General features: G+C 36.3%; 1 protein-coding gene across 2 annotated transcripts in view; it reads right to left on the minus strand.

Annotated features, from left to right (window-relative positions):
* Positions 1-257: 257 nt before the first annotated feature.
* The window catches only part of lekr1 (leucine, glutamate and lysine rich 1), a 113,893-nt gene continuing 88,667 nt past the window's right edge, over positions 258-25,483 (minus strand). For both annotated transcript variants that reach the window (XM_052582699.1, XM_052582701.1), the window contains 5 exons: positions 24,005-24,187; positions 15,926-16,019; positions 14,568-14,732; positions 12,819-13,085; positions 258-769 (listed from right to left, as the gene is read on the minus strand). In XM_052582699.1, coding sequence (XP_052438659.1) covers positions 347-769; positions 12,819-13,085; positions 14,568-14,732; positions 15,926-16,019; positions 24,005-24,187 — 1,132 coding nt within the window. In that variant the 3' untranslated portion in view covers positions 258-346. The remainder of the gene's footprint in view (positions 770-12,818; positions 13,086-14,567; positions 14,733-15,925; positions 16,020-24,004; positions 24,188-25,483) is intronic.

The following is a 25,483-nucleotide window of genomic DNA, read 5'->3' on the forward strand; positions in this document are numbered from 1 at the left end:
TGTCAAATGAAAGCTTGACATGTTTCTTTATCAGCACCTTCATCTTTTCTATTTTTTTTTCTTTTCTTTTTTTTTTTTTTTTTTTTGCAGTTTTGGTGAAAAAGAAAAGTTGAGAAGTCAACCACACACTTTAAGTATAACTTAAGAAAGTAGAGAAAAAGTATGTATGTCATGTAAAATATATATATATATATATATATATATATATATATATATATATATATATATATATATATATATATATTTGTAATTAGCTACTTTCCACCTCTCCCTTGTGTTGCTGTGACCTCTGACCTAGAAAAAAACTAGTACACGAGTACACAATGTAGGGGACTTTCTAATGCAATCAGAGTTTGTCCCTTCTGCCCCTCACCATACTGATGCTTTTGCACAAGTCATTAACTGAAGTGAATCTCTCTTTGCTGATTTTGGGCAGGATGGGTGTTTGCAGTGATGATCCATGCCAGGATGTCGAACTTCTACTCTCACTACAATTATTTGACTCAGACAAACACTGTCTGGTGCTCTGAGTGGACAAAGATCTTTGGCTGCGTGTGTGAGGAGGGCTGGGATCTAGTCTGGGGAAGGGGAGGTCCGCGTTCATTAGTGAAGGTCTGACTCTGGAAATTTGGGTGTGTGCCTGGGTGTCATTTGGTTTTGCGGTGGAGTGTTTGAGTTCCAGCAGTTGTTCTTTGGCCATGGTCAGTGCTGCAGTCAGTTCTTCCCTCTCTTCACACTCACGCCTCACTGTTTCTTCAAGAAAGGACTTCTAATTGACAAAGAGAGGGAATAAAAGGTGAAGGGAAAGCATGAGACAGTATTATTAAATCATCTCTCACAGACCAATACAACCCTAACATACCCAAAACTGGACAATATCCCCTCATCAAACACCCCAGAGGGAGAACATGGATAAGCAATGTTACCATGAGCACTATGATCTTCCATAATGCCCATATTAACTGAACATTTACACTTTGAACATTTAATTATATAAATTAAACAAAAATGTATACAACTTAAAGATTTACAACAAGGAGCTACAGAGGCTTTAAACGTATCAAATGCCTTTACCCTTGTTTACAATACATCTGTAATCCATTCTAAAGTGTTTTTGACGCAAAAGATAATTTATTACATGTGAAAGTGGGATGGTGGGAAACTCTGCTTGGAAAGAATCTAGAGCAGCTGGAATATGACGTGAGCAAGACACGTGCCTGTGAAAACTTGCATAGTCAAGGAATAGCCCAGGATTTTTTCAAACAAGAGCCATGGGGAGTTCCCAAATTTGCGTAACAGATGTACATGTGCTCAAGATTGACGCTTTGACCAGCATTTGACTTCATGATGTCACCAGCTACAATCTTTAGGTAAACCGATGCCATCTAGTGGTCATAATTACATACTGCAGTATGCAAATGGCTTCAGAACTACTGGGACTCCAACCTTTGTCTCGTGTTTAGAATTCTGAAATTGCATGTATTCTATAAAGGCACTCATGAATGCTTCATTCTAATGGGCTGACAGATATTCTAAAGAGCCAATATTAAGTAGTTACAGGTTTGTAATAGGGTTATTAATACTATCAAAATAATAATAATAATAATTATAATAATAATATCAAAACCTTTAAAATTTATATATATATATATATATATATATATATCACACTGGCAAATAGCTAAAATAAGTTTAGGTTGAGAAAAATAATGTTACTACTTTTTAATTAATTAATTAATTAATTAATAAAAATGACAAAAATATACAAGACAAAAAACAACAACATATCATTACAATAAACTGAATTTAAAATGATAAATGAAAATATAAAAAAACTTAAATCGAATCAAAATATTCATAAACTCTTGGATTTCATTAAAAATATACATACACACGTACAACTCTATTACACTACACTGACCTGGGTCTCCAGTAGCAAACAATAGAGCGTCCTCTGCTGGACCAACTAAGTAATTACACCATTCAGAAGGATTTAATCTGCATTATATGTTCTGTAAATGTGTACTGTAGTTTATGTGTAACCAGCACTAATCAAAAACATACACCCGATTTTATCCCTGCACACATACCCACACACAAGCCCTGCATGCAGCCACCCACACACACTCTGCTGCACAGACTCGCTTGCTTAAAAAGGCATACACTCTCTAACAGCACTGGAGAGTGCGAGTGTGTCAGTAAAGGTCAAATACTATACGTGCATCAGACACAGTGACCTTTGCTTCACTCCTCTGCTTGTCTGACATATAAAGCCGCAGAGGGTTTATATAACAGCATCTAACCACAGTGAGGCAGAGAGAGCAAAGCCCCAGTGCAGCTCACTCAGGAGAAATCCCGAATGATGATCTTAACCGAAAAGGACTAAGAGGTCAGCTTTTTGCAAGCATGGCCCATAAGGCTTTAATAAAATAAAGAAAAACAAATTAAACACTACAGGTTGGAAAAATGGTCTTAAATCAAGTGACAACCACAAAAACATTTTCTGTTCAATAAATCTGACTGAATCAAAACAATTTAAGCAGTCCAAAGCTTCAGTGTGGGCTTTGAATTCTATGTAGATCACCAACTTAATTGTAGATTTCACAACAATGAAGTTTGTAATAATTCCCAATGGTTTACTCCTGTTAGCTATCCCCTTATTTATGGCAGGAAATATAATCTTTCAAAAACGTTTTTTTTTTTTTTTTATAATATGCATATTAAGCAAAACTACATTAAACTGATTAGAAATGATAGTAGACCTGTCACAAAAAAAGAATTATATTTCAAACAAATGTTGTTACTGTCCAACAAAGACAATGCTTCATGTTTTCCCCGAAGCACAATTGTTTTAAATGTTGATAATAAGAATAATGTTTCTTGAGCACCAATCCAGTATTAGAATAATTCCTGCAGAATTATGTGACACTGAAGTTGGCAGTAGTGGCTGCTGAAAAATATTTTTTATATAACATGATAACAGAACTCAGTTATTTTAAAGGGGTCTTTTTTTCTTTTTTCTTTTTATGGTCGTTGAGTTTTCCTTGGGTCCTTTAAGGCTTGTCAGAAATCTGCCACTGTTATGATTGCACACCTGTGCTTAAGAAACAGTATCAATGCTATTTTTTTTTTTTATAAACCAATATATGTATACAGTTAGATCCATATACAGGTGCATCTAAAATTTTACATTTTCTTATGATTAGAGCTTTCAGGAAAAAACTTTCAGGAAAAAATCCAGTATCTCAAAATAGTAGAATATTTCCTAAGATCAATCAAAAAGTATTTGCAAAACAGTAAGGTTCAAGTAACTTAAAGTATGCTCATTTATACACTCAGTACTTAGTCAGGGCTCCTTTAGCACAAACTCCAGCATCAGTGAGCTGTGGCATGGAGGTGGTCAGCCTGTGAAACTGCTGAGGTACTATTGAGCCTTCAGTTCGTCTATATTGTTGAATCGATGGTTTCTCATCTTTCTCTTGAAAATATCCCATAGATTCATATGGGTTTCAGGTCAGGCATGTTGGCTGGTCGGTGAAGCACAGTCATATCATGGTCAGAAAATCACTTGGAAGTGGTTTTGGCACTGTGGGCAAGATTCAAGAGGCATTAATTTATCATTGGCATAGTTAACACTGGGGAAAACTGGGCATGGAAATGCATGTGACGAGGCTCAGACATACAGTGACAATAACAAGACATAAACAGACATAACCTACCTAACATTGTTCGGGAGGCAGACACTCTCTTGCAGTTTAAATCTAGATTAAAGACCCATCTCTTTAACCCGGCTTACACATAACACACTAATATGCTTTTAATATCCAAATCCGTAAAATGATTTTTAGGCCGCATTAATTATAAATGCACAGACACTATTTAAACTGAACAGTGATGACATCACTGAAATCAATGATGAACTGCCTTTAACTATCATTTTGCATTATTGACACACCGTTTTCCTAATGAATGTTTTTCAGTTACTTTGACGCAATGAATTTTGTTTAAAGCGCTATATAAATAAAGGTGACTTGACCTGACATAGACGTATGTGGAGGACACTGAGATTTTGAGTGACTTTAGTGACCATAGGCAGAATATACACAGACAGAGCAACAAATAAGTGGAAGTAACAGATGACAATAAGGGTAGACAGTGTTAAGAGTTATAAGTATTGCTAAAGTCGGGTGTTTAAGTCCTACATGAAAAGGAAATAAGCATATTCATAAAAAAGGAAATCAGAATCTCCATAAAACTTGTCAGCAGATGAAATCACAAAGTGCTCTAAAATCTCCCGGTAGACGGCTGCATTTACCTTGGACTTGATAAAACACAATGGACAAACACCAGCAGATATCACGGCACCCAAATCATCAGTGAACTTCACACTGTACTTAAAGCACCTTGGTTTCTGTGCCTCTCTAGTCTTCCTACAGACTCCAGACCTTGATTTCCAAATGAAATGCTAAATTTACTTTTATCTGAAAATAGGACTTTGGACCACTCAGCAACGGTCCTGTTTGTTTTCTCCTTAGCACAGTTAAGATGGTTCTTATGTTGTTTCGGTTTCAGAAGTGGCTTGGTAGCCCTGTTCCTGAAGACATCTAAGCATGGTGACTCCAGCTTCAGTCCACTCTTTGTGAAGCTTTCCCAAGTGTTTGAATCGGCTTTGCTTGACAGTATTCTCAAGCTTGCCATTATCCATGTTGCTTGCGCACCTTCTCCTACCAAATTTCTTCCTTCCAGTCAACTTTGAATTGAATATGCTTAATATCCTATCAAATTTCTTCCTTCCAGTCAACTTTGAATTTAATATGCTTAATACCGTATCAAATTTCTTCCTTCCAGTTAACTTTGAATTTAATATGCTTCGTGTCACCCCTTTCAGTAATAACCTTCTATGACTGACCCTCTTTGGGGAGGGGGTCAATGATTGTCTTCTGGACCCTTGTCAGGACCGAGTCAGCAGTCTTCCCCATTATTGTGATTTCAAAAAACAAGAAATACCTGAAATTTATACTGTAGTGATGTTCATTTACTGAAAATCTGGATTTTTGACTTTCATGAGCTATAAGCTCTAATCATAAAACAAAAAACCAATAAACAAAAACACACAGAAATGCTTGGGGAGGCCATCAATGAACTGATCTTCAATTTGAGGGTTTTCACATCAAAATTGGAGGAAAGGTTAAAGAACCCCCCCCCCCCCCCCAAACCTTTTAAAGGATCATAAGTAATTGGACAGTTGACTCAAAAGCTGTTTCTTGTACAGGTGAGGGCTATTTCTTCATTATTTCTACAGCAATTTATTTAGGTAAAAGTTCTTGAGTTGATACTAAATGTGTGTCATTTACATATAGAAGCTGCAGCTATGAACCCACATCATGCTGTCAAAAGAGCTCTCCATGCAGGTGAAACAAACAATTGTTAGTCTTAAAAACCAAAAAAAAAATCACCAGAGAAATAGCAGGAACATTAGGGGTGGCCAAATCAACAGTTTGGTACAAAAGAAATGAACAACATAAAAAGGCCTTGAAGTCCACAGAAGACAACAGTGGTGGATGATCAGATGATCCTCTCCATGGTAAAGAAAAACCTTTTCACAACATCAAGCCAAGTGAAGAACACTCTCCAGGAGGTTGTTGTGTAAATGTTAAAGTCTACATTCAAGAGAAGACTTTGTGAGAACAAATACAGAGGGTTCACCACAAGGTGCAAACGAGGCCAGATTAAACTTTGACAAAAACATCTAAAAACCAGACCACTTATTGACAAACATTCTTTAGAAGGCTGAAATTAAGATCAACCTGTACCAGAATGATGGGAAGAAAAACATATTGAGAAGGCTTGGAACAGCTCATGATCCAAACTGCAACATAATCTGAGAAACATGGTGGAGGGTGGAGCAGCGTGATGGCATGAACATGCATGGCTTCCAGTGGCACTCAGTTACTGGTGTTTATTGATGACGTGACAGAAGACAGAATCACCCGGAAGAATTCTGAAGTGTATAGGGATATACTGTCTGTCCAGATTCAGTCAAATGCAGCAAACATACAGCAATAACAACCCAGGATGTTTTTTTTTTAAGTAAAAAAAATATATATATACATATTCTGCAACGGGCAAATCAATCAAAGTACACCCAGCTGCAACTTGCAGATCAAGGCGGTGCTGCATCTGGGGAGGAGCTGCACGTGTCGCCCCGCCCCATACCTACTCTGATTGTTTTGATCGACTTTAAAAGACCTACATGATAGGAAATGTGTGCTTAGTTGGTGTAGGATGGAGAATGTTGTTTAAACAGATAAAAACGCTGTGCAGATTTACAAACCCAAAGTTTAATCTTCTGCAGTCGAATTCAGAAATTAATCATTGGGACATTCTAAAATGCTTAACGTGAAAGTACGTGGCTTAATGCATTAAAAGTGTTTTAAAAAGACCAAACTCAGTAAAAAAAATAATTTTATAAACCATCCTATAATGGAATACACAGACAAGCAGAAATTGACCCAGAATACGAATGCAACGTTTAATTACACGTTAAGCATTTTCCTCCCATAACCTGCTTTTCTGTGAGTAGAATGCTTTATTAAAAATGTTTACGTGTTTGGTCTTTTTAAAACACGTTTTTATGCATTACGCCACTCTTTCTCCATTTTTTCACTTTAAAATAATGAACAGCAGCATATTGTCCTGAAATAAAGGGGAGGAAATGCAATGTAGTTTGCAATGTAGTAAAGAAAATTTAAGTTTCATAAAACTTGAAATTGCACACAGCAGTCACATTAGCCTATTTCGGTGTAATTTATCAACTGCATGGCACAAAATTATATGTAACAATAACTGACTTTTTTATTATTATTTTTTTTTATATTTTAGCCGTGATTCCCCCTGCACTTTCATTATACGACTGATAGACTTAAACGGTTTCGTCTAAAAATCTTGGTTTGTGTTCTACTGAAGAAACAAAGTCACCTACATCTTGGATGCCCTGGGTGTAAGCAGATAAACATCCAATTTTAATTTTTGGGTGAACTATCCCTTTAATATGACAGTACAGCTAATCACTATGGTCTTTTCAGCAGAAAATATTATTTTATTTGCTTACATCAGACACAGCAACTCTTCAAAAAAAGTTTTACCAGCCAACTGGTGACTGCCACTGTTACATATACTTGCCAAAGCCGATTTTTACTCTCATTTGGTGCTTGGCAAGTGTTAATTTCAGTCTTTGGTTAAAGGTATATATATATATACATACAGGTGCTTTTCAGTAAATTAGAATGCTGAGGAAATGTTCATTTCTTTCAGTAATTCAACTCAAATTGTGAATCTCATGTATTAAATTCAATGCACACAGACTGAAGAAGTCTAAGTCTTTGGTTCTTTTAATTGTGATGATTTTGGCTCACATTTAACAAAACCCCACCAATTCACCATCTCAACAAATTAGAATATGATGACATGCCAATTAGCTTATCAACTCAAAACACCTGCAAAGGTTTCCTGAGCCTTCAAAAAAGGTATCTGACAATCATTGACACCCTTCACAAGGAGTCTTAGTCACAAAATTAGCAAAAAACTAGGTGTTCACAGAGTGCTGTATCCAAGCATGTTAACAGAAAGTTGAGTGGAACGAAAAAGTGTGAAAGAAAAAGATGCACAACCAACTGAGAGAACCACAGCCTTGTGAGGATTGTCAAGCAAACTGGATTCAATAATTTTAGTGAACTTCACAAGGAATGCACTGAGACTGGGGTCAAGACATTAAGAGTCACCACACAGAAGTGTTAAGGAATTTGGCTACAGTTGTCATATTCCTTTTGTTAAGCCACTCCAGGGATGTCTTACCTGGCCTAGGGAGAAGAAGAACTGGACTGTTGCCATTGGTCCAAAGTCCTTTTTTCAGATGATAGCAAGTTTTGTATTTCATTTGGAAACCAAGGTCCTAGAGTCTGGAGGAAGGGAGAAGAAGCTCATAGCCCAAGTCACTTGAAGTCCAGTGTTAAGTTTCCACAGTCTGTGATGATTTGGGGTGCAATGTCATCTGCTGGTGTATGTCCATTGTGTTTTTTGAAAACCAAAGTCACTGTACTCGTTTACCAATACATTTTGGAGCACTTCTTGCTTCCTTCTGCTGACCAGCTTTTTGAAGGTGCTGATTTCATTTTCCAGCAGGATTTGGCACCTACCCACACTGCCAAAAGCAGCAAAAGTTGGTTAAACTGGTGACTGGCCAGTAAACTCACAAGACGATAGAGAATAGAGAATCGATGGGGTATTGTCAAGAGGAAAATGAGAAACAACAGACCAAACAATGCAGATGAGCTAAAAGCCACTGTCAAAGAAACCTGGGCTTCCATACCACCTCAGCAGTGCCCACAAACTGATCACCTCCCTGCCACGCTGAATTGAGGCTGTAATTAAAGCAAAAGGAGCCCTTAACAAGTATTGAGTACATGTACTGTAAATTAACATAATTTCCAGAAGGCAAACATTTCACTAAATGTTTTTATTATTATTATTATTATTATTATTATTATAATTATTATTTGTTTTATGAAGTATTCTAATTTGTTGAGATAGTGAATTGGTGGGTTTTTGTTAAATGTAAGCCAAAATAATCACAATCAAAATAACCAAATACTTAAACTACTTCAGTCTGCGTGCATGGAATTTATTTAAAAAAAAATTAGTTTTATAATTTGAGATGAATTACTGAAATGAACTTTTCCTCGACATTCTAATTTATTGAGAAGAACCTGTATGTATATTTGTCAAATGAATATGTCAGTAAATTAAATTAAAATAATTGTGATTTTATTCAGAAAACGTCAATATTTGTGATTAATCCCACCTAACAAATTTTAAAATCTACATTTATATTGCAATAATTCCACATACAATCAAATCAATGTAGAAACAACAATAACATGACTTAAAAAATAAATCCCATCCCTTCCCAATCCCACAAAAAAACTGGGAGAAAATCCTGTCCCTATTTCAAAAGTATGACTCCTATTCCCTCCCACGCCCGTGTTGTGTTGTGTTTTGTATTGTTTTTTGACCGGAAACTGTCAGTTACAGTAAAAGAAAAAAGAAAAAGAAAAATACAGTGCAGATCACAGCATGCCCACTGTAGTTGAATAAAAATCTATTAAATCTATTATAAAAAACTATTTCTTCCTGTTCCTTCCCAATGTAATTAATAGTGATTTTTTTTCCAACCCACAGGAATGTCAGCCTCTAGTGTACACATCCGAAACGCACATACAGAAAGTGGCTGTCACAACATGCGACTTCTAAACTAAGTTCTCATTCACACACAAATTTACGTTAAAAACACACACGAGTTAGAAAAACAATTTATCTATAAATGACGGTCTGTGCACGGTCTGTGCACGTAAACTGCTGGGAAATAAATTGCATGTTTATTTTAGATCTTTGTGGCAGCAGCAATATACAGTAAATAAATCATTAAATCCACTGCTCTCTTGTCTCTGAGGCTGGGACTGGGAATAGTGTTCTGTGCTCGTCTGTGCAGCCAAACTCTCGCCATATCATTAGAACTGGTACACTGTTGTCGCTTGTGAAATCAAAATGATGGTGCTGGGGGTGGATACTTACAGATTAAGGGGCGGTAATATTATAATCAAATCCCTTTGCAATGTCACTATAGGGGAGTGAAATCAGGCGCGCTCATTTTTCAGACACTTCCAGAAAATGGCTTACCATTACCAGTGACTGGGTTAATCTTTTTCACGTTTCCTTAGTTGGTAGATGCACTGGGGACCTGATTATAGCACTTGATTATAAGCCTGGAAAATGAATATTTACCTTTTAAATGAATATTTCACTTTTTAATTAGATTTGTTTATTTATATGAAGCTTTTGGGCAATAAAATAATTTAATCAAGTCTAATTTTAATCACATTTCTTAAGACTCATCTGCCATCTTGAATAAACTGTTTCTCTCATCACTAAGATTGGCTTATTTGCTAAGCATAAAACATTATGCTTGCCTTTAAATTGAACAAAAAATAGGTCTCTTTGAAGGGAATATTTTAGACCAGCTTTTGCGGCAAGTCTGCATTTATAATGTCTTAAAATACCGACTAGGTAGGCAGCACATTTAATCTATAGTTTCTCATACTTGCTCTTGAACCTGCAAATTCAAAAATCCTCATACAGTTGGAAAATATCTCACGTGCCTCTGAAGAGAGCAGGTATAAAGTTCAAAGACAAAATGAAAAGGCAGAGAGAAAACGAGAGCGCAAGAGGGGGAGGAAGAGAAAAGAACATCAAGAAGGTGCTTCTTATAAAAGGTGAAGCGTTAAATGCCCTTAGGTATCGATTTTATATCACAGTTAGATCTAAGATAGCTTTAATGGATTCTTAAAATGCAGCGAAATCCTCCCACAAAAGAAAGCCATTTGCTTTGAAAGTGGGGAGGGAGATGAGAGCGAGAGAGACGCTGCGCTCTGGGGCCGGCATAAAAGAATATGTCAGCTGTGAAATTCACGTCACGGCACCTTGAACTAGATGAACTGGTGAGACACGGAGGAGAGAGAGAGAGAGAGAGAGGAGTGGGCCGAGGAGGGTGGGGGTGGATGGCGGACCCTGAGGGGTGGAGGAAAGGGCTTTTGGAGTGGGAGAACTGACAAGAGTGTCGTGACTGAAACCACAGACTGCCCCCTGGAGACTCAGGCATGCGTGTCAACAGAGTACTGCCCCAAATACTCGTCTCTGACTAGAATGATTCACTCATCTCTCCCACACTCTCACGCAGGCACATGCCACCTCTGCTGTTTCTTATTTTGGTATATTTATTCTTGTTCTCTTCTCTGACTTGGGTAAGGTCTGTGTGCCAGTCATTTCAGTTGTTAATATGAATCCTGATGTTGGTCACGATTGTTGATGTCTCACCTCTGCATGCTTTAGGAGTGAGCTACTACACTGTCTGTCGAAATCTTTGCACTGTGATATAAATGTCAGGTTTATCAGCTGTCTAAGCACATGAGTGATGGTTTTGTTAGTATGACCCTTTGTTATTAGCCTTCATTACCAATTGTCTGCTTTGTGCAAGCAGTGTTTAAATTGTCAGACCTCTTGAACTTTCCTTTTTTTCCTCTAGAGGTCAGTAAAAAGCCATATAAAAAACAGATCAATACAACCAAAACAATTGTGGTTCAATGTAGCCTAGTTTATCAAATACAAATAAAAAAAAAAAAACTAAAAGATTACAAAAAACTTAGATTCATGCTCAACTATTAAACATATAAAATAATAAAAACTCCAAGACACACACTATATACAGTGCTGTGAAGCCCCCTCCTTTTTTGTTTTCTTCTTTTTATATTTGCATTTGTCACACTTAAGAGATTCAGATCATCAAACAAATGTTACTATTACACAAAGATAATGCAAGCGAATACAAAATGCAGTTTTTAAAATGATGAACAGTCCAAACCTTTTTCTGGACCTACGTGAAAAAAAAAAAAAATTGTCCCCTACTGTTAAATCATGAAAGAACATTATTTTAGAAAGCAGCGTTAAATTTCACTAGCCACACCCAGGCCTGATTACTGTCAGACCGGTTCAATCAAGAAATCACTTAACAAGAACCTGTCTGACAACGTGAAGCATGCTTAACAAGCAACACGTCATGCCGTGATCTAAAGAAATTCAAGAACATGTATCAGTCTGGAATGGGTTATAAAGCCATTTCTAAAGCTTTGGGACTCCAGCGAATTACGGTCAGAGCCATTATCCACAAATGGAGAAAACTTGGAACAGTGGTGAACCTTCCCAGAAGTGGCCGGCCTACCAAGATCACTCCAAAAGCGCAATGACGACTCATCCAGGAGGTCATAAAAGAACCCGGAACAGCATCTAAAGAACTTCAGGCCTCGCTTGCCTCAATTAAGTTCAGTGTTCGTGATTCAACAATAAGAAAGAGACTGGGCAAAAACGGCATCCATGGGAGAGTTCTGAGCCAAAAGCCATTGCTGACCAGAAAGAACGCAAAGGCTTTTGTGAGAATGTCCAGCCGTCAGTTTGTGACCTCAAGCTCAAGTGCACTTGGATTATGCAGCAGGACAATGATTCCACACATACCAGCAAGTCCACCTCTGAATGGCTCAAGAAAAACAAAACAAAAATCAGGTTTTAGATTGGCCAGGTCAAAGTCTGGACTTAAATGCAATTGAGATGCTGTGGCATGACCTTAAACAGTCCTTTCATGCTCGAAAACCCTCCAATGTGGCTGAATGAAAACAATTCAGCGAAGAAGAGTGGGCCAAAATTCATCCACAGCGATGTGAAAGACTCCTTGCTAATTATCGCAAATTCTTGATTGCAGTTATTGATGCAAAGGGTGGCACAACCAGTTATTAGATTTAGGGGGTAATTACTTTTTCACATAGGGCCAGGTAGGTTTGAACCTCTTTCTTTGCCCTTGATAACTTAAATCATTATTTCAATATTTATTTATTTTATGTACTTGGGTTATCTTTATGTAATATTAAAGTTTGTTTGATCTGAATCTTTAAAGTATTTATTTTTCTTACATTTGACCTCTGGTTTTACATTTAAATGAAATTACGCTCCCAGCATGCATTCTTAAATGTATACCCAAACTAAAGACTATATACATGAACACTGTGGTATCTCTAGCAGCTAGCTCTTCCTATAAGAAATTGTATAAATATGCAGTCAGTTAAATCTGGACTGACAGGCTATGGCCAATTTGTGTGTCAATTACCCTTCTAAAACTCCCACCTGTAAATGAACGGAGGGGTAAATATGTGCCTCACCTCTTCCTGTAGGGTGGCGCTCTCTTCTTTGAGCTGCTGTATGTTACTCTGAACCTGGTTTAACTCCTGTGTCTTCTGCCGCAGTTCCTGCAGGGCCGACTGCAGCTGTGCCTCTCCTGTCCTCCGCTCTTCCAGGAGCTGATGCTGCCTCTGGGAGGCGCTCTCACAAAACTGCTTCATCTCTTTCTCCTGCTCTTTAATCTGTTCCTGCAGAACTGCCAACTCCTCCTGGAGCCCCTGCACGGCTGAATGAATGAGAGCAGGAATCTAGAGCAAAAGAGAGAAGGAGAGATAGACAGGCATGCAAATATACTTTGGAAAAGAAAAGCACACGCAGACACCAAACAACTTTGTGCTGATGACTATTATTCTTATCTTTTTTTTAATTGAACAATGACACATTTAATTAAATAGAAATTACAGTGAGGAAATTAATAACATTAGAAAATATTAATATTTTAAATAATTCTGTTCTTTTGAACCTTCTTTTTATCAAAGTTTCTTGAAAAACAATGATCTCAGTTTCCACAAAAATAAAAATGTTTTTTTAACAATGATTATAATAAGAACCACTATTAATAACTGAGCACCAATTATAATCGATAATGAACACCTAATGACTGTATTAGAAGGATTTCCATAGAATTATTTTACACTGAAGACTGGAGTAATAGGAAAATAGAAGTAAATAGAAAAACAATACCGTTTTTAAACTGTGATATTTGACAATATTACTGTTTTAATGTATTGTAAATCAAATAAATGTAACCATAGTGAGAATAAGAAATTTCTTTCAAAAACATAAAATAAAAAAACTGTAATTATTCCAACTTTTGGCCCCTAGTGCATATATACAGTAGATATTTGGGCATCACATCAACTTGCCCTTAACCCCTTTGCTCCCAAATCTCCTCCCCATTTCGGCCATGCCCAGTAACCCCTCGTCTGTGGCATGCAGACAGACAAAACCTCTCAACATCACTTCTGGACCAGTAGACCTGCCTCCACCAATCTTACTCCGGCCAAACTCACACGCACATACACACACTGGGTATCAGGCTCCACCGGACAGACAGTAATCAGACATCATTTATGGCCATGAACAAAGGAGAGGTGTGAGCCAAAAACCAAACACTCTCTGAGAGACACTTGGAAACAGACACATGGGACTCTGTGTGTGTGTGTGTGTGTGTGTGTTGGGGTTGGGGGGCTGTAGTGCTGTAGGATGAATAATGGACTAAATCTAATTATGTAAGTCAATGACAAATTATCTCTGACTATTGATAATTCTTGTTTTAATGTAAAAAGAAACTAAGATACAATATATTTTCCTTTGTGGTTTAATAATTTATGCATCAGAGGGTTAATTAATTAGTTCAGTGGGAAACTGAGAGCGGTTCGAGTCTCATGTTGGGGCCCTCCAAGAAAGTCAGACATGTTTGTCTTTACATTACAAATACAATACATATTTTCTTATAAAGAAGTCATCTGAAAATACACATCATAATTATTATGCATGAAGCTTACCTAGTTAGCAAGAACTTACTGACTTTGTGATAATTTATAGTATTTATATATTTTTATTTTTTCATAAAATGACTCTCTGCATTTTGCTTATAATTCTAATCTGATCTAAGCAAAGGTTTTTTCAAATATTAGCAATATTTAAAAGCAAAACTGCTTCGTTACTCTGATGAGCAGCAGTCCATGATCAAGACATGTAGATGTCACATGGTCAGTCATTTGTACCTTGTTTTGTAGTTGCTGTTTTTCACTCTGGTATTTGTTAATCAGCTCCAGGTTTTTTTGTCTTTCGATGTCTAGTTCAATATCAGCTTCTTTTCTTAACTCCATCTCTTGCTGTTTCAGCTGTTTGTCTTGCTCAGCCTGTTTCTGCTGGAGAAAAGCCTCCATCTGTATGCACACAAATAAGGGTTAAATAAGGGAGGTCAAATAAAGTAAAAAAAAAAAACTACCGAGTATCAGATTGTTGTTTGTGCGCTTAAAGAATAAACTGATATTCAGCCTACTGAATACTGTATAAAATGAAAAAAATAAAATAAAAACTACACCATAATACATAACCAAATAGGAAGGCCCATGCAAATCCCCTTAACAGTTGCACACTTGCATCACACTTGCCGCTATTAATGTTGAATGAATTTTCTTGCATAACAATATTAATTTGTCATTTAAAAATTACACAGTAAAACAGCTAACAGGACAGAATGGCTATGAGATACATTCATCTGTTTTAATTTTGGTTAATTTAGGCCTGGTGTTGGAGGAAAAAGCAAATAAAGCTGTTTGTGCAGTTTTCTGTAACTGCATGCTGTCATATCAAAGTCTGAGATTTTTCACCATTTTTTTTTTTTGTGTGTGTGTTGTGAAATATTGAACTGTCAGCAGTTGAATAAAATGGTTTGAGCAATTACAAACAACAAAGAAGGGGATGGTGGCATGCCATGTATTTTAAGTCGGGCATGACCAAGGCCACCATGTTTTTCATAGAGACCAGAGTGCAGACAGAGTGCGTGTGAGAGAACACAGCAGGGTTTGTGTCAGAGTGTGTGGTTAGAGAGAGAAAGATAGAGAGAGAGAGAGCATCTTAGTGTGTGTGATGAAGAGAGAATTTGTGTTTGTGTGTGTGTTGAACAGTAAAAGACCACTTCCACCTAGACTTGGATGCATGTCTGTGTTAATGCCAGGAAACCGGCGGGTCTTAAATATAATTTGCACTAAATCAAACGGCATTCCTCTTAATACTAGCGTGCTGAGGGCAGACCTCAGCCCACAAAAAAATATAAATGTATTTCAAATAATAAAAACAAAAAAAGAACTACTTCAGACAGAAGGGAAAGAAAGAAAATGCGCTGCTGGTTCTCTGGGATAGTGACGCTATTGGCCAAATAGAAACACTATATTTGTCTTTTCAGTGGTTAAAGGGAATAAAGTACATATTTAAATACATTTGGCCTTAAAGCCATGAAAATCATTGCATTAGATAACAAAATATCAAAAGATCTAAAAATGTAATTATTATGAGAGACAATTTGCAATTTTTTTTATCAATTTAAAAGGTTGTTATTTGTATTTTGTGACCTGACCTTTGAACTCTGCTCCTTTGCAGCTTTCAGCCTCATTCTAAAGCTCTCCTCCAGTCTCTCCAATTCTCCCACATGAGTTCTCCTCAGTTCCTCCCTTTGAAAAGAAAGACTACATTAAATACACCAACAGAAGACTATATAAGTCAACTCAACATACTGGATTACATAAATGTATAAGTGAATGCTTTAACGTCATTGAGCATATTTTCAAACACAATGTAAAACGTAAGCATCATCGTCACAATCTTGACTCATGGTGTCATACCTGCCAGGACACAAGTTTTCTAAAACCGTAATGTGATTGATAGGTGTCACAATATGACAGATAACAAATATTAGGCCATTGGCACATACTGTATGGTTTCTTAGCTGTACATTTCAAAGAGTCACAGGGACACATGTACTGACGTATTTATGAGCAAGAATATTTTATGATCCAGTTGTTATGGTAACATAATTGTTGTTTTTGTTAATTGTCATGTCATAAAACAGTCTTGTTTAAAACTATGAGTGATGTCAGTCTGCAGCCTCAGGGCTAAAGAGAAATTACAAAGGAAATGAGAAGGGGCTCTGAAACACGGTAAACAGTCAGTAATGAGTAAAACACAAGAACTATCAATCCTTGCTGAAGACAAATACGCCATTCATAAAACATAAACATAAGCTGACAAGTAAGTGGCAGATAAAAAAAAAAAGTTCTGGTTCTTGCTAAAACAAGAATGTTTTTTTTTGTTGTTGTTTTTTGTTTTTGCGGTAAATTGTTATCTTTTAGCTTTGACAGAAATATTTTTAATAAATACATAAATACAAATCACAGTTTTCACAAAAATATTGAGCAGTATAATTGTTTTTTGCACTGATAAAAACCAATAATCTTTCTTGTGCAGCAAATCAGCATATTAGAATGATTTTTGAAGGATTATGTGACACTGAAGAAGGAGTAATTCTGAAAATTAAGTTTTTTTAAACAGAAAGCAATTATTTTAAATCATTATATATATATATATATATATATATATATATATATATATATATATATATATATATATATATATATATATATATATATATATATATATATTTGTTTTAATGACACATTTTCTAAATAATTAGTATTCATACATGCAGTAAACATGGTTGAAAGACAAACCTTCCAAGAGTTCTCTCTCCTTGTTTGTCATCAGTGTTAAGCTCTTTTTATGGTTTGACTCATCAAAACCTACTTCTTGTTGTCGGGATCTAAACAAAAGCCTTTGAAAAGAACTTCTGCTATTTGCCGAGACAGACAGCGAGGATATGAAAAAAGCTGGTGACTAGACAGACAGATAGACAGCTTGCCAGAAATTCCATTTTTACTGCACATTCCTCTGTGGCTCAAACATTCCTCACATGAGACATAAACTGTGACTTCGTAGACAGACTACCTCCATCACAGATTGGTGAAGACTGAGACACTCACCAAAACAAACAAACAGCTCTGGAGAAACATCAAAGTCCAAACAGACCGACTGAATCGTATCGCCACATAGCAGCATTCCTACATCCACCTATCCTGACCTAACCTCTCTTAGTTTAAATGTGTGTATTGAATAAGATATTCAGAACATTTCAGACCTTAAATGAGAATAACAGGCTAAAATTAACTTTGATACACCCTATGTGTTAATGGAGGTTGTTGTAATTCCCCTGAGATAGAGGAAGTCACACAGAGGAGAAAATAGAGTGAGCGTGCAAAAGATTCCATGCGTATTCTTTTTTTTTTTTCACCCAAAGAGAGAGGGAACGTTTCATCTTGCCGGTCTATGGGTTTACAGGCCGTGAGGTGGCATACTATTAATGTTAGATAGGTTGGGGACTGACAGACACGCAGCTCTCTGACAGCAGTTATGTGATGGGTCTCAAGAGAGTTGGCCTATAATGGGGATGTCTAGAGGAAGTGGCTCTCAGAAATACAAGTGTTAAAGGGGTCATATGATGTGATTTCAAATTCTCCTCTCTTTAGAGTGTTCCAAGCTCTTGGTGTAGAAAGAAGACCTGTAAAGTTGCAAAAACTAAAGTCTCAAATCCAAAGAGATATTCTTCATAAAGGTTAAGGGTCAACCCACACCTACCTAAAACAGCTCATTCTAACACACCGCACAAGTCTACGTCACGATGTGGGAAGATTTCCATAACACCATTCAATTGTTCACGCAAAGAAAGAAGACATAACTTTTATTCTCGCTTTCGCCGCCGCCATGTTGTGAAGACGCTGTGTGTTTCATTGTGAAGGAGAAACTACTTTGTTTGTTCTTCCAAAAGAGGACACAACTAGAAATCAGTGGTTAAGTTGTATTTACAACACTGTTCCAGAACAGTTCAACCCAAATATTGGGATGTGTGCATCGCATTTTACTGAGGATGTTTTCTGTGACAGCAGCCTACAATGACAGTGTCTGTCGCGGCAGTTCCAACTTTGTAATGACGGTCTGTCGCTTCTGACTGTAAGTACATTTACATATTTAAAGAATTTGCTACTGATGATTCAAACGTGAGTTTTGAGAAGTGTAGAGTAGCACTTGTCCCCACTGGATGCAACAAATGCCTCGTTTATAACGCACGGGGCGTAACATTTCCGTCACACGCTAGAGGAATTTGGCCAATCACAACGCACTGGACAGCTGGCCAAACAGTGTACACCTTGCTTTTCAGGACGATGAGCTTTGTAAAAATAGACGAGTTTTAGAAAGGCGGGGCATAGAGGAGCAAAAATAATGGACATTATGTGGAAAAAAAATGTCTGTGTTTTTTTGTTTGTTTTTTTTTACCTTAAACCGCATAAACGCATTGCATTATACCAAATACACAATATAATGTTCTTTTTAGCAATGTCATATGATCCCTTTAAACAAGCCCAGCCTGGAATGTCCACATTTCACTGAACTTGTGTAATCAAATCAATGGGAAATCATCAGAGTGGCAGATAGAAAGCAAATGCTCTGAAAATGGAAGAAGTTTGAAGGGAGTAGAAAAAATACATGCCATAAAAGTTCTGAGAGAAGTCTACATTTTCAACACAGCGTTGAGGATGAGGTCACAGATACTAAATACTGTATGTAACTGCTCACAAGTATGAGACTAAATAAAAAAATAAAAAGTAAAATAAATAAAAAATTGCATAGTTATGAAAAATGTCATGTTGTATCACATTTGTGTTGTGTTAGGTTTGAATAAACTGCAGAAGAACAATAATAAAGAAATAAAACATTTTACAACTAACTTTACTAGACTGGCATGGTTTGGTTCAGATTAGTATTTGTTTTATTTATTTGTTTTGTTTTCCATTGCAAATATGAACATATGAATGGCTGTTTATTTATTTATTTTGTTTGTTTGTTCAAACCAATGTGAAAAATATCTAAATTTTTATGCACAATACATATTTTAAATATTTAACAGTTGATGGAAAAGAAGCTAAAAAGGATAAACCCATGGTAACTATACTGTGCATGTTCATTATTATTTTAATATATCATATTAAAGAACACTGGCAAAATAAAAACTAAATTAAATTACTAAGCTAAATAAAATAACCAACTAAATGAAAAGTACAATAAAAAAAATACAGTAAAACGGGTTTGCTTTAAATATGGTATGCAAACCAAATTCAGCTCAGATCTTCAGACTCGTCTGTTGCTGTAAAACTGGCCAGACTTACCTTTCCAAAAAATCCTATTTAATTTTATTTCATAAATGTAACTATATTTATATCCACTTCACTGTTATCCAAGGAGACAGAACTATTTGCACTGTTTTTATAAGTGGGACAATTTTCATACAATACTACAACTTAGAAATAATTGAACGGGGTCTCTTGAAAGTCGCAGCAGCACGAATTATGTGCCAGCTACAACTGATTAAAATATTATGCTAATTAACAGTGAGCGTTGGTTTCAGACATTACAGTGCTTCGCTCGCACTGACTAGTATTCAGCCTGAAAGAATGAAAAGTCTGAGCTGAAGGTGGAGCGATTCGACCAATCAGATGAAAGCAGCGTTTCAGCTCCGCCCACAAGTGCGAATGAAATATTGAAGCCGAAATGATGAAAACGTACACGTACAACTGTCTTGTCCATGTTCTCTCACTTGAATCCTCTTCTTGAGATTTGAGTCTCTGACCTATGCAGTGATTGACATGGCGTGAGGGGGCGGAGACGTGATCGGCTCGGAATGCATTTTCAATATGCACATTGAATTTTGCTACATTCATTGCGGCACATTGAATGAAAATGCAATCGTAAGTGTCTTGACTGTGAGTGTTAATGCATTTAAGAAAAATTGCATTTAAATGATAATTTTGCCACAGCTTTTGCTTGAACATGTTATATATATCTAATCATGTCTGTAATACATTTTAATTTTGCAACTTATAAAGCATTAAAATTAGCATTCATGTTACATATTAAAACTGGTGTATGAAATGGCAAATGAAAATTATATAATTTAATTTTCATTTTCATTTTTCACCAAACGTTGCACAAGTGTATTGGAAAATGTAAATGTAAATACAGAAATGCATTGCCATTTTACATATTGCATTATCATTTTGCATATTACATCCCAAATTGAATAGTGCCACCTATATGCTTCCATAGATGAAAGATCTCTTGAATGTCAAAGAAATATAAATAACTTATTTTCGACGTTAAGGTCTTTTGCCTTTGCACGGGAGTATAGTGCTCCTCTAAAATTCAGGAAGAGTAAGGTTATATATTCAGCTGTATGCATACTCTAGTATTTGCTTTAGTATACTTTCAGCTAAATTTCAATTATAGGCCTTTTAACTGCCCATTAACTGCTTTCTCTTTCTTTCTTTCTTTTAACAAAGGTTTAAAACATTTTGTCTCCAAAATAACCTAATGTTCCCTTTCTCAGTCTTTGTACTGTTTTTTGTTAGCTATTGTGAAGGGGTTTCAGGGGTTCAGTGACTGTGGTTGTATGACCCTGGGCCATCCTTGTGGGAGACAAAAAGTAGCTACCTTAGTGAAGTGTTACTCTCTGTTTATTAAAAACATCACCAGTGTCATTGTGATCTGGGCGGATACATGAAAGAGGGGTTTGTTCTTATTATGCAGTGGTTATACTAAGGCTGAAGCAGCAGCTGTTTGGTGGGAAGAGATTATAGAGAGTTGGGGGACAAAATGTTCTCTGTAGAGCAAAACAGGGGTCAGAATCTTTCCTGCTTTAGCCGATAGAAATGCAGAAGCCAGGACTGTGATAATAAGCAAAGCGTGGTTACTGCAGGACACTGTTATTGTATGCCTGTGAATGTGTGTGAGAATAGAAATCACTTGCCTTTTAGTGTGCTTGCTCAGCGTTTGTCCCTCTGAAGGAGAACAGCATGCTCAGTACAAGCACACGGTCAGGACATTCTGATAACTTCTTTGCAGTTCTTCAATGTGTTTATTCATTGTTTGAACGTACAGTCCACTCTTCTGATTTATTTATTTTATTATATATATATACACAAAAACACATTTACATCATACTGCGTAAAAAAAAAAAAAAAAAAAAGAAATCTAAAATCTGCTGGTGTTGCTCCTAAAAAGTGATATTTTAGAAGATTGATTGACTGATTAATTTAATCAATTTTTTTTCTGTCAGTTTATGTAAAATCTAAAAGGAAAGCTGTAATGATTATGCCTGTCTACATCTAGACTTGCTTTTTACTGCTATTATTTGTGATTATTACTGTTTCTGAAGGCAAGCTGGATTTCCCCCTTGTGCAATCCTATAAAGCTCTGTTTTTGGGCTGAGTCTGACATCCTCATTCCTTAAAAGATGACAGCTTAAATGCTCATTTCCATCTCATTACTCAAACACCTGCGACCTCTGACTCCTCCTCACCTGCAGCACAAGTATGAGCCTGCCTAACAAAGCCCACGTCTGAAAATCGGTTTGACTGCTCAATGACTAGACCACTACATTTTTGGAAAATCAAGTGTTAGCCTTAGGCTGAAATGAAAGGTGTTTAATAGCACTTGACCAAATGACCACCTGACAACTAAAGGTAATATAGTCTTTGCTTTAATATACAAGAATGTCAGGCAGGGGTGGACTGAGTAGAGAACACTGCATGCTGTAAAATAAAACTAGTAAACATTCATGAAGCAAAATCATGCTTGCAAAGACATCTTTGAAGATACTGAACAGTTGTTGTGACAGGTCTAGTTGGTCTCAGCAGTGACCAATGAGCTGGCTAGTCATTTTCTTGCCCATTTCTGACCGTGATAATAACCTCATCTCATGATGAAAACTTTTTTTTTTTTTTTTAATGCAAAACACGAAATACGTTACGCCATGTACATTTCGTGACATATTCGATGTGAAATGTCTACTGAGTGGAGCTAAAAGTGTTTTTGTTTTTTTTCTTCCCCAGAAAAGCTCAATGTACATATGGTGTGTTTTATGTGATGGTGGTTTTGTACGTGTCACCACAGTTCTGACTTGAAATGTCTATTAATTGGCACTATAACTCTATTGCCCCGTGATGTTTTATAATAAGATCCACACTACATCTAAACCTATCAGATAGTATGAACAGATCACATTCATGCAGTTTTAGCTTGTTTTTTCGATCTCTTATCTTTCACCGTGAGTCATGTATTTCATGAGATCCGTACCCAAGGATTTCACATTCTAAGTCCAATTCCGAATATGTGTACCATTACACCCCTAATTAATATATTTGCTAACATATCGCTCAAGACTTACTGATATAAAAAAGTATGATTCAACTTTATTTGGAACATTAGTTGTGTACAATGCATATTTCAAATGATTAAACCCAAAATGTGTTTTAATGTTACTTTTAACAAGGATTGTATTATCTTTGAACAATAAAGGCCTTTTTAATGTAAGATATTAAAGCGTACCTTAAGTATACTTGCAATAGTTCCACTTTAGTACAACGAAATATACTTCAACACTACTTCTGCACAATTAAAGTGCATTAAATAGAAAATTAGTTGTTTAAATTTAGCAGACTTTAAATATACCAGTTTAGTAATCCAAAAGTTCAAATCCAGGGTATTTTTTTTTTAAGTAGATAAATATGTTAATGCATTTGTAGTGTACTTTAGCATAAAATAAATGTTTTACAAATACATTTTATATTTATTTTTCACTAGGGAGAAAAAAAAAAAACGTTATTTTGCATTTAACATCTTGAGACAATGGGCAGTAGAACAAATAAAGAATGCAATTTCTAAAGACACATGAAAAAAAAAAATATTGACTGCATATTTATAATGGCATGTTATGTGTTAGTAGCTGCAAAAAATGAAAGACACATTTTCCATGTCAGTCTAGTTAATGTTTACAGAGAAATCAATGGAAAAGCAGTGCGGTGGAATACAAACACATGTTCATATTAGCATTTGGTGTTCTAAATACATTTTCAAAGCTGAACTTTTTAATTTGAGTGCCGCATTTTAGAATGCACAAGACACGATGTAACAGCCAAACATATCTGTCTAAGGCATACTTGCATAGAAAAAACTAAGGAAAAGCAGCATGGTAGAATGCAAAAATGCATTCTGGGTTATTCAAACCGGAGATTTTTTTGGGTGTGTTCCACTGTTGTGCTCTCGCATCTCCTGTGGCATCTCACGCATGACACAGTGTTCTAAATTTGTGGTGCTCAAGTTAAAATAAGTTCAACTTTTAATTTGAATTAAGTTTACATTTTCGACGCAAAAACGCATTTATGTGATGCTTCACGTCATGCCTAAGAAAACTCCTTAATCCTAGTAATATCTCAGAAACACACAGCTTTAGTTGAAGCACAGCTTCTGCGTTACCGCTTTTGGTGGTTTGTTTTACAATCGTAAATGAAGACAGATAGAGAGGTAACAGGTTCGCAAACAGTGAGTCATATCCTACAGGTCCCAACATGCCGACAGACTATTTAGAGGAGCAGGTGGGATTTAGGGATGCAACAGAAAAAGAAAAAAATACACATGTATTTGTGTAAAGCAAGCAACACTAGTTATTCTCTCCTGCTGTGGAGTGTGACTAGTGAGTGTTTGTCCAACAGACCTCTCCTGCAGTAAAGTGGATCGGGCTACTCTCAGGTCCTTCATCTCGCCCTCTGCCCGTTCTAGTCTCCGGGCCACCTCCTCCTCTTTCTGTTGCCACGCCAACAGCTGTTCCTGTATGGACTCGCATCGTTGTTGACATGACAACCGGTTCCCCTCCTTCTCCCTCAGGTCTCGGGATAGCCTTTAGAGGAAAGCGTGAACACACACTGACTCACAACAAATGCAACCATTTACACCCACATGAAAGCTTGATATCTGCACACATCTGCGCACACACACAATAAATAGCTCTGTTCCGAAACCAAGAGTGCTGCCTCAATGCATACTGTCTACATACACCCTACCCTGCTGAAAAGATCAGCATATGTTGCTTTTTTGGATGATGACATGCTGGTTGTCTTAGCAGATTTCTTGTTTTCTTAACATTCACAGTCAATTCCAATAGAGTTGGCATTAGAACATGTTGCTATGCAAAAACAAAATGTGAGTACAAACAGATACTGGTTAACAGTTGTGGTGTTTTCATTTTTATGTGGAAACCAATACATGTTTTTCAGGATGCTTTAATGAATAGAAAGTTTATTTAATAATGATAATAATAATAATAATAATAATAATAATAATAATTACTAACTATTAATACAGAAACAGATTAGTAGTTTATTGAGGCAGAAGTTGTAGTTATTTGTTTGTTAATATGGAGAATTGGACCTTAAATTAAACTGTTAGTTAAAGAAGTTTATACACTCAGTATATTTCAATAAACAATAATATACACAATATACAATATTGCCAGTTACTCTCTCTTTTTATACAAGGAAAATAGTTAGAAAATACATAAAAGCTGAATCAACTGAAACTGAATCCATCTCTGAGATTGAAATGAAAGATTTAATGACTGGTTTATTACTTGTGAATTAATCTTTGTTCTGAATTCATTCATTGAAATAAATAAAATAACTTACTATTGAAGCAATTTAACTGGAATCAGAAGTCATTTGGTTGCTTATAAATGTCAGTGTGTGTGTGTGTGTGTGGGGGGGGGGGGGGGGTTCACGCATTAGTCACTTTCTAACCCAGCAGGTTTAATAATAACATAATAACACAATGAACAGCTTGAACCCAATGCAAAATATGCATGGAGAATGTTTGGTTCTCATATAAATTCCAGATTGCATGTATTCTTATTGAAACAGCTGGATTTTGTCTGTAAAAAAATCACTGAACAATGGCAAATACGACCATTCCTTTACTCTAACCTCTTAGCAACCAGGTTGCATTTCAAAAAGTAAGTATTTGGGTGGGATACAATGTTAAAACTATAAGTTATTAGCATTTCATAGGAATACTGACATGGTTGCACTTTTTTCAGTTACTATATTTGGTAGGTGGCGCTGTCATGAAACAGCTAGGGTCCTAGGAATGTGGTTCTAAGATTGTGGAAATGCAGGATTATACCATTGCCAGTAGGCATATG

This window comes from Carassius gibelio, chromosome B18, assembly GCF_023724105.1.
Source record: "Carassius gibelio isolate Cgi1373 ecotype wild population from Czech Republic chromosome B18, carGib1.2-hapl.c, whole genome shotgun sequence".
In the NCBI taxonomy this organism is placed as follows: Eukaryota; Metazoa; Chordata; class Actinopteri; order Cypriniformes; family Cyprinidae; genus Carassius; species Carassius gibelio.